Source organism: Mycteria americana, chromosome 3 (assembly GCF_035582795.1).
Source record: "Mycteria americana isolate JAX WOST 10 ecotype Jacksonville Zoo and Gardens chromosome 3, USCA_MyAme_1.0, whole genome shotgun sequence".
Classification (NCBI taxonomy): Eukaryota; Metazoa; Chordata; class Aves; order Ciconiiformes; family Ciconiidae; genus Mycteria; species Mycteria americana.
Window position 1 is genome coordinate 33536615 of NC_134367.1, and position 12922 is coordinate 33549536.

The window sequence follows — 12922 nt, forward strand, 5'->3', positions numbered from 1 at the left end:
AAGAAAAAGAGGTCGCTGCAACACTGTGTGTGTATCCTATTTGGGAAGATCTTGAGAAACTGATATTTGTTACTGCAGAGTGGGTTTATTGACTAAACTGATGAACGTTGCCTAATACCAAGAAGTTTTTGCATATGCTGAGTATTAGAACTATGAGTTTCCAGGATCCTGCTATTTGAAAAGTTATGCACTTTGTGAGTTTAGGGGTCTTGGACAGTAATTCCTCAGCAGAGGCTTTTGGATTTGCAGTTTTAGATTTGGGCTCCAAACCTAGGTTTACAACCTATTTTAGGAACCAATTATTTGTGTAAATGTGGCTCTTCTGCTTCTTCGTGCAACCCTTTCTCTCGAAGAACAATTTGATAGCTAATTCTTTTCAAACCGGTGACATTTTCTTCATAAAGAATTATATTACTCAAAAAAAGGCTGCAGCATTTTCTGTTTGCTAGGGAATGTTTTCTTCTTGGTACAAGTAGACAAACCTAATGTTTTGTTTTGTTTTTAAATGAAGACTATAATATGGTTTCAGTGCTTTTGTTACATTCCTCTAGCATCCACCCAATTTTTATTTTAAACTTTGTAACCCTTATACTTGATGTTATGAAGCAAAATTTCCGTTTGATGTTTTCTTCAATCATTTTTAAGACTCATGATCCAATTTGCAGCTCCTGGGATCTTCCATACCTCTCCTGATCAGTTGGTCATTTGTTGCTTAAAACTAAAATTTTCTTACAGATTGCTTATGGTTTGGGGTTTGGTTTCTCTGAGGGGGCAAAAGGGAGGGAGGAGAGGAACTGAGTTTAAATAGTGTCTTTTAAAAATATTGTGGGCACATGACTTTTAGACAAAACAAACCTGTATTACATGTTGAGCTTTCTCAGTGTAGAACACACTCAACTCACTGAAAAGGGACCCACTTGGCTTCACTCTGCTGTCGCAGTGAATTCCCTTAAAATCAGCAGACCTGCTTTTTATGGAAATGTGCATGTGCAAGTATTTGTCAGGTGAGGGTCTTAATTGACATTGTAGGTGTTTTAAAGTGTATTTTGTCTGATTTTAGTGTTAACATGTAAGGCATCCTCCTCTACAGTGGTTACATTACTAAGCATGACAAAAACAGGGTAGAAGATGCTTTTCTGTTGAATCAGATATGACCTGAGTAGTTGTTGTTAACCTCAGAAGCCTTTAGAACTTCTAACTGAATAATTTGTTTTGTAGGGTGAAATGGGCGCAAAAGGAGAGGATGGTGTTGCTGGTCTTCCTGGCGAAAAGGTATGTTCGTGTATATTGATATGTAATTTGACTCACAGGAAGTGTTTGTTATGTCAGTGGCTTATCTGTAGTTATGTGCAGAAGTGGGAGGACAGAACACTTCTGTTAGAAAATGAATTTCTCTTACCTGCACTGCCATGTTTTTGTAGCACACTGAAAAAGACACTCAGACCAATAGTATTCTCTGCAGATGTGCTTGTTTTGTTTGTTTGTTTTTTTCTAGAAGGAGGAGCTATACGGAACCAAAGGAAGCCACTTGTTCCACTGTGCAGTTTGTGGTCTGCAAGCCTAGAAAAGAGCTCTTATGCTCTGAACAGGCCACTTGGTAGAGCTTTGAGATAAATATCACTGACCTCTAAGCAAAGACTTGGGAACAGCTATGGCTTAGAAAGCATGTCAGCCTACCTGTGTATTCAAGAGGATAAGTTTCACTTCATTTCAGGATGTTGGTGTGCGAATTAAGGCAGTTGTACATGTTTATTGAGTTCAGAGCTAGTTACCTGTATTAAAGGAAGTCTACTAGTCTAATATCCAGCATCCTTAGTATAGAAGACAGCCCTCATAACACTGAGGAAATAGCGTGTTGCTGCAGTTTCTAATCATTTGGCCTCTTGTGATTTTTTTCTGTACCATAGTAACAGTTGAAATAATAGTGGATTTTCTGCATTTTCTTCCATAAGTGGAAGCCAGTTAATATATAAATGAATGAAACAGTCCAGATACATGTGCTAGTACACTTCACTGATTCCCCCCCCCCAGTGGTTATCTTTAGTGTCATGATTGAAGTCCTCAACCCTCAATTCTGTCAATTTAGGTTCTTTTTCATTGTGTACTTCAAGTTTCTGTTCTTTCAGTGCCATAAACAAGTATGCCTTTTAAAGGCAGCTGTTGCTGTGAGAGGCTCAGAATTTCAATATTGCGCTTTATTGGTTGACATGCTGCTTTCATATGTACACAACATTTTAGTAATGGCAGAGGGTTTGGTTTATTTTGTCATTAGCAAGATTTCTAGGTACTGAAAGAAGTAGAGTTTCACTTCAACTGTCAGGTTTAAAATCTGTAATTAACAGGATATAGAATTATGAAACTATCTTTTATTTTTACTTACTATTTCTGTCTCAAATTGTGTTTTGTTAAAGATGGGAGGTAGATATATAATATTAACAAAGAGATGAGTTAAGATAATGGTATTTGCTGCTGATACTAAGTTACATGTGGTAACAAAATGGAGAGCAGGCTGCAAAGATGCTCAAAGGACTTTGCAATGTTGAGGGACTGAATCATAAAGTGGTATGTAAAGCTCAGAGAATGTAATAGTAAAGTGATGCAGATGAAGAGGAAGAACAAAGCAAACGTTATGTATTTCATGTCAGACTCTGGACAGCTATTACTGTTCAGGAAAGTGATCTCAGAATTACAGATCAATGAAAACGTACACTCACTGTTAAGTACTAGTCAAGTAAACAAATGGAATTTAGGAATGACTAGGAAGAGAATACAGAGCAAAGCAAAAGCATCTTAATGTTACTATTATTAATGAAACCATATTTTGCTGCATCTTGAATGATGTATATGGTTCTGGTTCCCACATCTCAAAAGTGGGTCTAATATTACTGGAAAAGGTTCAGAGGAGGTGTCAAGAGTGATCAAGACCATTGGGCATCTTCCAGTTAAGGTATGACAATGGGGACTTCAATTTGAAAAAGGGACAACTGAGGTGAAATATGTCCTATTGTGTGCTCTATACAATCATGAATGGAACAGAAAAGTTTAATGGGGATTTATTTATTTATTTGACTCTCCCTTTCAGTGTGCAAACTAGAGCATCAGACCTATCTGGTAGCAAGTTCAAAAAGGACAGAAAGGGCTCATTCTTCCTATTACATGATTACAGTTTGAACACTCTGCCACAGGATTTAAACAGTCTGAAAATTTATTAGAAAGTTGATGGAATAAAAATCCATAGAGTGTGTCAGACACTGCTGCTTGTCTGAAAGTTCCTGAGCTCTAAGACACTGAAGTCTGGGAAACCCACTGGAGAAGTCTTCATGGTTGCCCTGTTGTTATACTTTTCTGTAGACATCTGTTGCTGCCACAATTGTAGTTGTATACTTGACTAGAGAAACCTTTGATTTGATCCAGCTAGACAGTTTTTACTTTACTGTGCTCCCAGATGTGAATTAATGGAAAGAGTTATGTAAAACATTGTAGACTGAATGAGATTGATCTAGAATGAAGCTGTTTTCCCTTGGCTCTTTCTGTAGCTCCTTCTCTGATGTTATCTTTCTTTAAAAATACCAGGCCACATTGCTTTTCCAGTACAAGTTATTATTACAGTTTCCATGGTTAATACTGTTTGGGGTTTTTTTGCATAGTGCCTTTCAGATTCACTGTCAGGCCAAATCCCAAAGCTCCTGTTAGTTTATGTAAGGCTCAACAGTCAGATCGTATTTAATATCAAGACACTGTACTTTTCCTGAACATTATAACTCTTTTAATTCAGACTACATAAAAGCCATACCGTTGTTGCAAATTAAAAATGAACTACCGTGGAATCTGAAACTGGCAAAACCAAAAGCTCTTTTTAAAAAAAAAAAAAAAAAAATTAAATTTTTAAAATTTTAAAATTTTAAATTTATTTTTTAAAATTTAAAAAAAAAAGGGTGGGGCAAACAAAATATTTTGTACATGCATAGCTAGATGAAGAGATTGAGATCCAGCAACCCAGCTTCTGCTAGCCAGAGTTGTCATGTCTTTGCAGAATAGTACAGTGCTGTGTGGAATTATTAGCTCCTTTCTGGAAGTAGAATCACTTTCTTTTCCTTGTGTTGTGAATGGTGTTAACATGCTCTGTCTCTCAGTTGGTACATCAAGAGCTATGTAAATTTGTGTGTGTCTGTTATTTTTCTGCTCCTTTTTCTGGGATGTTCTGGATGCTAAAAATGAACATAGATTCACAGACAACTGAATGAAGTAAAGGAATAAAAATACTCTAAGCACTGTTACATACGAAGGTGTCTCTTACATTTCAGGAAGTTGAGGTGCAGGCTGTGCAGTGCTGGGAGAGCATTCTCAGGAGCTACTGCTGTTTGTTTATCCTCTTAAACCCTTCAATACACATTATCTTTTGTTGGAGATGTTATATTTGTTTGACTGGTATGGCTGGTTTTATGTTTTTCTGCACTGTATTTTTCTGAGCTTTGTGCAGATGTGCCCCCTGAGTCACTAGTTAGAAATAGGAAAACTAAAAAAGAAACGATACAATTGGTTTTTATGTAAATGCAGTTTGAGGCTTCAAAGAGCAGAGGGGTTCTTTCTGATACACCCAAAACCTATCCACTGCAATACTCCATTGTTCATACTTCTTTCCCTGGGGACAGGTTCAGAGAATAAATACATGGCAGATCTTACTCATGTTGCTATGACTAAGCAACAATATCAATTCATTTGACCTATTTTAGAAGTTTACCTTAGAATGAGATAAACTTGGCTATTAGAAGGCCTGTTTCTGTAGAACTGATTAGCACAAATGTACCTGACATTGTAGTGAAAAACTAAAGTTAGAATAATCCTATCCAATATACTTTATTACGTGAGAGAATGTTACCAGGAAAATCTCCCATGAAAATGCTCCATGGTCGTATACTTAATTTTCAAGATCTGTGTAAATGTTGAGAAGTCTGTAAGGCTTCCTATATGGCCTTGACTTTCAGGGGTCTAAAGTGTGAAAATAGACTGTGTACCTCACATATCTTCCGTCTGTCTTCAGATGTGACACTTGGCCTTCTGTCATTTGTAAGACATATTACCGCTGACAATATAATTTCCCATTCACTAAATGCTGCAGTGGTTTTGCAACAGTTGTACTGGCTAATAAGTGGAGATCTAAGTGGCGTAGACTTCTGGGAGGTTCTTGCCATTTGAGAGGTTGGACCTGCTGTGGACTAATACGGAGAACAAAGTTTAAGTCTTGATGGCTCTAGGGTGACATAACAAAAGCCATAATACCCAAAAGAAAACAGGTGATGGTTCAGGCCATGGTTCTGTAGTTTTGCTCATTTTTGTACTGCAGTTCTTGTAAGCTGCCGAAGTAAAAAATGAGGTTTCCACTGACTGGCGACACACCACAACGTGCCTGTCATCTAATCTGCCTTCAGGGCAAAAGCAGTCAGTGTGACAATGCTGATGACCAATCTAGAAATTCAAGAATCAAATGCAGTCCCTGTGGAGCCCTACCTCAGGCCCCCAAAGTCACAACACAGTAGATCATGGACACCATCACATATATGACACTCTATTTGATGTCTAAATACCTAGTTCCTTCATCCCTGTCCTTTTTCAGGGAGCCGTCTTAAGAGATGTTTTTTAAATAGTAGATCCTACACAGGGCAACAGAAGAAATTCTTGTGAGTATCAGAGGAGAGGGTTCTGTGGTGTTAGTTTATAGTTCTAAAAAATAAGAGGTCAGTAGCGAGGAAGGAAACTCGCTTCATTTGTAGACTACCAGCAGATACAGAATACATTGCCATGGTCCCCTTCCTGCAATCAGGACTGATTTGTAACTCAACCTTCTGGGGACACTTCTTCAAGGTGTCTGTCAAATCATGATACAAGAACAACTGGAATGTTTTGGTAAATCAGAATCACTATGCATGTGAGACCTTACGCCTTGGCCTTCTGGAGGTGTTCAGCAAAGTCTGTGAGGACAGAAGAAACACGTGTCAAGGGAAACACTGTGTTAGCCTACTTACTCTTTGGCGATTAGCAAGTGAAATTGTCTCTGGATACACTTCTAAAGCCATTTAGTATAACTGGATTGCAGCCAGAGTGCTGGCTGTATGGCCTGAGAAATTAAATCCGTCCCTGAAGCAGAGGTTTGAGGTGACTGGAGTGCTCCTAGGTGTAGGATGACAGTCGCCTATCTGCTGCAAATCAGGCTCCACAAGTTAAGCAGCCCTGATCTAGCAGTTAGACTAACATCATTATGACAACAAGAACTGATTGCTCTGCCATTAAGAATGGTCTTCACACCCCATTGCTGTGTGCAGGGTCACACCACTGGTGTAGTCTGAGCAAGGTTGATATGCTGCTGGAAAGTATTCCTATTAAAAAAGTTTTATTATTTTCCTAGTGTTCCTGTCATACTGAAATGGTGAGAGGACTCTCCTGTTGAGACCCACAGGCTTCTCCCTTACTGAAGTCATAGTATCTTATTACTTCCGTACAGGTTGCATTTGTGCAGGTCCTTTCCATAGCACCTACTGGGCATTAATACAGATGAGGACGGTCAACTTCACTGCTATGCGTTTTGTATCGGGAGAGAGCAGGGTTACTCTCTCCACTCGTCTAGCCCAGGAAACAATTAGACTTTGAGTAAGCATATGCTGTGTTGGATCCTCCTTTTGTAGTATACTTCTAGGCCTTCCAAATAGTCTGACAACTTAAGGAGATGTACACTTTGAACCGTGACTAGAAGATCAAGTATTCCAGCCTTAAAAATGTGTTCTTAGACCTTTTCAGGGCAGGGGCGACGGGGAAGCCACGAGATCTTTTTGTTCTCATTTACAGGGAGTTCTTTCTGTCCCTTTCCTTTCCTGAGCTTTTTGTAAACTTGAACAAGCTGGGTTTGATTTGCCTCTGTATAGTTGAGATTTTTCTTTTTCCTGCACTTCTTGCATCACCCAGCCAAATAACTCGAGTCCTTTCCTTCACTTTGCTTCTGGGTCTATAATGCCACGACAATGAAGCTCCAAATTAAAAGTTCATTTATGTCCTGGATGCTAGGTGATGTAGTCCGGTTTGGGGGTTTTTTTTGTTTGTTTTTGCTGGTGTGTGATGCCTTGGCAGTCAAGATGAACCTCTCAACTGTCTTGGCATATCACATTTTAGGGGGTGGACAGTCTCTGTACTTGAAAAGTTTAGCGGGAGTGTTCCTGGTTCTGAGAGATAAGTTGCCACCATGGCATGTACTTTGATACAAAGTACTAAGCCTCTTGGGGAGTTATGGCTTGTGTGTTACGGGTCCTGCTAGCCAAGAAGCTCTTAAGCTTCTTGAGCATTGATGGCAGCAATGCTCAAAGGACTCAAGCTGCTGAAGGTGAGTAATTGGTTCTGTTCTTGGCCATTCCATATTTGTGTATTTTTTTTCTATTATGAAAATACTTTTTCTTCTTTCTCGGTCACTACATTCTGAAAAATAAAACTGATATAGCCAGAAATGTAATTCAGAATATTCAGAAGACTTACCAAACTAAACTGTTTTTGTCTGTTGCCCTTTATCCAAATCTCCATAGTAATTGCTTTCTTATGGTTCATGGTATACAATTCATAGTGATAGAGATGATACATCTATGTTTCTTAAACTACATTTTGTGAAATACTTGTGACACCGTTCATTTTTAATACTTGACTTTCAAATGGCTTAGCTTTACTGTTGTAGTTTTTTGCACTAATTTTTTGCAATCTAGATTATGAACAGACATCCTAAAATATTAAATATATTGAGTAAGCTTTTTAAAACAGCTGGTTTTGCACAGTAAGCCTGAAGAAGCAGTGAAATATTAAATATGCTGTGCATTTGCTATTGCACTGTATGGGTGCTCCTGCAGTGTATTAGTAAAATAAACAGTTTAGACAGACTGAAAGGAGAAAGAAATGCTTATGTGAATAAAAACAATGTTTATCACTACACAACTTAGATTTATATTCAAAGTCAGACCAGAGAAAAAAACTGAGTATACATTTCAAGAGCTCTACCAACTGTATGAGTGCTATTTGTACTTCAAGGGTCATGAAGATGAGAATGGGTTTACATGAAACTGTGCAGTAGGTATCTGTAAAAGGATTGTTCCTTCTTTTGTGCACTTGCATGTATTTGTGATGATGGCTCAACAAAGTGTGCATGAACTCACATATTTTGTGAGCTAGAAGATAAGAGGACTAGAATATATGATGCTGTTTGTAGTGGTGTTTTTCTCATTTAACTGTATGAGATGGTTATCTGTAACTTCAGTTTTCTCAAGTCCGTTATCAGTGTGCTGTCTTCAGTTTTAACTGACTCTGAAACCTAACACTGATAATTTTATTCTTATTAAATTTGATTACCCTCTTGTAATAGGGTTCTTTTTATATTTGGTACAGGTAAGGAAATGATTAGTAAAAGGGTTCCCAAAACGTTATATAGATACCATTTGTTGTATGCATGCTGCGTCAAAACAGCATGTTAACACCTCCTGAACAGCCTACTTTGCATTGCCTGGTGAGCAGCACTCCCCTTTCCCTTAGTGGTAGCTGAGAAAATGATCTTGAAAACTGCTGAGTTATAAGATTATTTTTTTTAAGAAGAAATTGAATTCAGAAGCTCAATATAAAACATGGCTTAGAAATGTCCAGTGCTTTGTTTGCCAACATGATTTAAATATATATACATTAATTTATAATTTTGGAAAAAAAATATAAATTACACACTAGTATAGCATGTGACTTCAAATTACTTTCAGAGATGCTTTTAATACCCGTCTCCGTACTGAGTTACTCCAGGCTCGGGTCTTCAGGGCCAGCTATGTCATGAAATCCACAACCAGAAACTTGTTAAATGTACATCCAAATCAAATTGTGTCATCATGAAGATCCTTGTGACCGTTAACCTGCTTTCCCCATTGCTCCAGCTAGACCGTGGAAACCCTGTCTAGAATTTTCCAAGGCATGTTTGACTTTGCATAAGAGCCATGGATATATGGCCTATTATGCCAGTTCGGCATATGCTCCTGGAGCATCAATCACTCATGCAAATGTACAAATCTGAGGAGACGTTGGTGTTGAGTTTACAGTAATGCAGTTTTTTCCTTGCAGCTGTCTCGAAAGATCTCTGGACACAGTGCCTTCCACATTTCATGTGCTGTACAGATCCTTGACAGGGATCAGGATATTTCCGAAGTAGCTCGTCAGCATCTCTGAGAAAGCTTCCAAAAATGCATGTGGAGCACTGGAAACGTACTGCTTAAAGCCGTCTTACTCAGTTTGCCTGTCTTTCGTTCACTGCCATCCAATTTCTGAGCTCCTGTCATTGCTAATCAGTTATATTTCAATATTTTTAGGTCAGGTATGGACATAAATTGTGCAAATTATGCAGCTTTTGAAGAATTCTTGTACTGCTTTAGTCTGGAGTCTCCAAAAGAGATAAAAGTATAATCACTAATATAGGAAAAAGTATTTGACATCAGAAAGCTTTTCAAAGGAGGAGAATTGTGAGCTGTAAGAACATAAAGCCAAAACAACATTTTAATAGGAAATATGGTGCAAATTTTTTAAAACTAGGTTTTACATATGGGTTAAGAAGTAAATAGATCAGCCTCAAAAAAGAAAGACAATGGTTTTACAGTTGGAAATTTTATTACCACTGCGTTAAAGCCTTGAGTTTGGGAATTGCTGGCCATTGGAAATGAGGCAGTTGGACACCTCTATTACAGCAACAAATTTGGTATGGGTTTCTTGTATTCTTTTTGTGTTTTCAGTGATATCTTTGTATATAATTAGCACACATCTGATTTTAAGAGATGGATGAATGTGAAAATAGTAGCTCTCTATAGCTTTCTGATGCATTAATATGCTTTCTAAAAATCTTACAGGGCAAACACACTTTAGACCATTATGTTTTCTAAAACTCCTTTCATTCCTTCAGCATGTATAGTTCTTGCTTGCTTGCTCTTGCTCCCTCCTTCGCGTTACAAGGAAGTGTTTTGAATAGCCTTTGATCATAAATTTGATTCCAGAGAGCTGTCTGCTGTGCTGACTTATTTTTGCCTTATTAGGTGATTTTTGCAGTTCACAACTCCAGGAACTGTTGAGCTCCCTGTTTTTTCAATTCCTAAAGCTAAACGACAGCAGTTCAGTTCGGTTCTCGATAGAAAGCTCCGTGGAATCAAATTACCTTGCGTGCAGTGACACTGCTTGGGTGTTATTTCTCCTCTGGAGGGAATGGTGCTAGTGACCGCTGTGGGTTGTGTACTGTTGGTGAGCAGAGACTTCATTTTTAATTAAAGAATCATTGCTTTTTGAGAGGAAAAAAAAATTATGCTTCAGTCTGTCAGCTAACCCATTTGAGGAAAGTCGTGGCATTGTCTTCTGTCCTCTTGTGGTTTCCCTCAAAATCAGATTAGTACGCCTCGGTAGAACAAAAGTGCAAATGTGTTTTGGGAGCCAGACGCTAATGCTTGTATTGCTTGGCATCAAAGCCACGGGCTCCTTCAGGCGAGTGACACTGGTGAGATAAGAGTGGGGGTGGAAGGGTATACCCTCTGGTATTTGCAATGAAACTGCAATAACCAGCAGAACGTGGCCAGTCACGGGAGCCCGGCGTGCAGCGGCCACTATTGTGATGTGAGGTGTGGCCAAAGAAACCAGAGGTCACCGTCCATTTTATAGGGGTCTGGGCTGCTGGGAACGAAACTGAGGGTGGCACGCTGCCATGCAGGACAGGCTTTTGTTAGCGTGTTATGTAACGTGGAAATAAAAAATAATGCGGTGGTTAAATAATGCCGTCGTTAAATGCAGCTCTTTGTTCCTTAATCAGAGATTCATGAATACTCTAGCTGTGCGCCTGCCTGCCTCTGGGATTCTTAACTATGTTTGAAAAGCCTCAGTCGGGACCTTACGGACTTTGAAAGGGCGGGGGGAGCCTTGAGGATTTTTCTGCAATTGTTCTTAAATTACTTTTATTGAGTTCTTTCTGTGAGATTTCTGTGGCACGTAGATGATATTTTTTTTCTTTATTTTTTTTCTCCCTCAGTTGCAAGGGCTAAAGACAGTTTTGAAACTAATATTCTGAGCTTTTCACATCTCATCAGAAAGTAGAGCTTTAAGAAAAATACCCGTTATTGCAAGACTTAGTGTTGAAAAGTTGGCAGCAGTGTGCTGCAGGAGACGGACTAATCGGAGAGGAAGGAACTTTCTCACTGTACTGCAGCATTATACAGCTTGTCTGACACGTTTTGCTTAGTTTTGTTTGTTTTCTTTTGAGGAATTAGATATTGAACTTCACCAAATACTAGATTTCAGACCTGGTGAATCACTGATCTATATTAGGATAATTTAAAAATTAATAACTTATGTTACTGCAATTCATTTAATTTATATACAGCAGTATTTTCTCCCACAGTATTTTCTCCATGGCTAACACCTTCTATTACAAGTCGTGCATGAAATTAAAAAAAAAAAAAAAATTGTTATCCTCATGTAATAGAAAATGCATATGTCATACAAATTGTACAGAGGTTAAAGATAATACTGTTGGCTGCTGTGACTTGTGACCTATTAACTCTTCTCTGCCCTTTTTTTGGTGGGTGAATTGTATTAGTCATATAATTATTTAAATAAATCCAGCTAAGATGTGAATTTTTAATGTCAATGAATATAATTCTTCCCCCAGAAAAACTTAGAAATTATAATGTAAGTTTTATATTCCAATTTTTTCACTCGTAGATACCAAGTTGTTGGACAAAAAACCCTGCTTTTTATTCATATAGTAAAATCATTCACAGGCATTGAAAAACAGGATTTTTTTTTTAATTCGCACTGCTAGCCAGTATTTATCAACACCTAAGATTCATACTGCATGTTTCAAGTCTGAATCGATTAAATCAATGTGACACGCTGAGGCTGGGCCAAGTCTTGTCTAATCAGCAGTCAGCACTGTTGCTCTGGCATGAGGCTCCCAAAAATAGAAACACAAGAAGTCAAACAAGTAAGTGGAAGGGCACTAAAAGAAAAAGTGCTGCTAATTCCACTGTTGACTTTCTGTCTAATGGATTCTTGTTCCCAGGCCACGCTAAGTAAAGCAACTGGCACGGGGTGTGTTTCTGCAGATGGCTCAGCAGTGACACACGTGGCCCAGCTGGTTGACAGGTGTTTGATTTGTATTTAACAAGTACCTCACACAAGCCAGATTTTTTTTGTTTTTTTTTTTTTTTACAGATACTGACAAGCTAGTCAGCTGATGCTTTTTCTTCAGAATTAACGCCTCTTTCGCTATGCTCCCTTTTTGTTGTGTGTGGCCGTTCTGATTTTCCCTTACAGAAGATAACATCATTTTAGTTTGTAATAAGAAAGGCACTACATGGGAGAAATTAATCCATAGGACCTGTTGGAGCAAGTCCAGAGGAGGGCCATGAAGATGATCCGAGGGCTGGAGCACCTTCTCCTATGAAGACAGGCTGAGAGAGTTGGGGTTGTTCAGCCTGGAGAAGAGAAGGCTCTGAGGAGACCTGACAGCAGCCTTCCAGTACCTGAAGGGGCCCTACAAGAAAGCTGGAGAGGGACTTTTTACAAGGGCATGTGGTGACAGGACAAGGGGTAACGGCTCTAAACTGAAAGAGGGTAGATTTAGGTTAGGTATAAGGAAGAAATTCTTCACTATGAGGGTGGTAAGGCACTGGAACAGGTTGCCCAGAGAAGGTGTGGATGCCCCATCCCTGGAAACGTCCAAGGCCAGGTTGGATGGGGCTTTGAGCAACCTGGTCTAGTGGAAGGTGTCCCTGCCCATGGCAGGGGGGTTGGAATTACATGATCTTTAAGGTCCCTTCCAACCGAAACTATTCCATGATTCTATGGAGTTTATTTAGTAGTGGTAACCTGTTACCTTTACATGTGTAAG

The 12922-nt window shown here is 38.8% G+C and overlaps 1 protein-coding gene across 10 annotated transcripts in view; it reads left to right on the forward strand.

Moving 5' to 3' along the window:
* The window catches only part of COL19A1 (collagen type XIX alpha 1 chain), a 212202-nt gene that overhangs the window by 48150 nt on the left and 151130 nt on the right, over positions 1–12922 (forward strand). For 8 of the 10 annotated variants that reach the window (XM_075498152.1, XM_075498157.1, XM_075498155.1 and 5 more), the window contains exon 10: positions 1219–1272. In XM_075498152.1, coding sequence (XP_075354267.1) covers positions 1219–1272 — 54 coding nt within the window. Of the gene's footprint in view, positions 1–1218; positions 1273–10147; positions 10285–12922 lie in introns of those variants that run through there. The other 2 variants (XM_075498159.1, XM_075498158.1) reach the window with 2 other exon arrangements.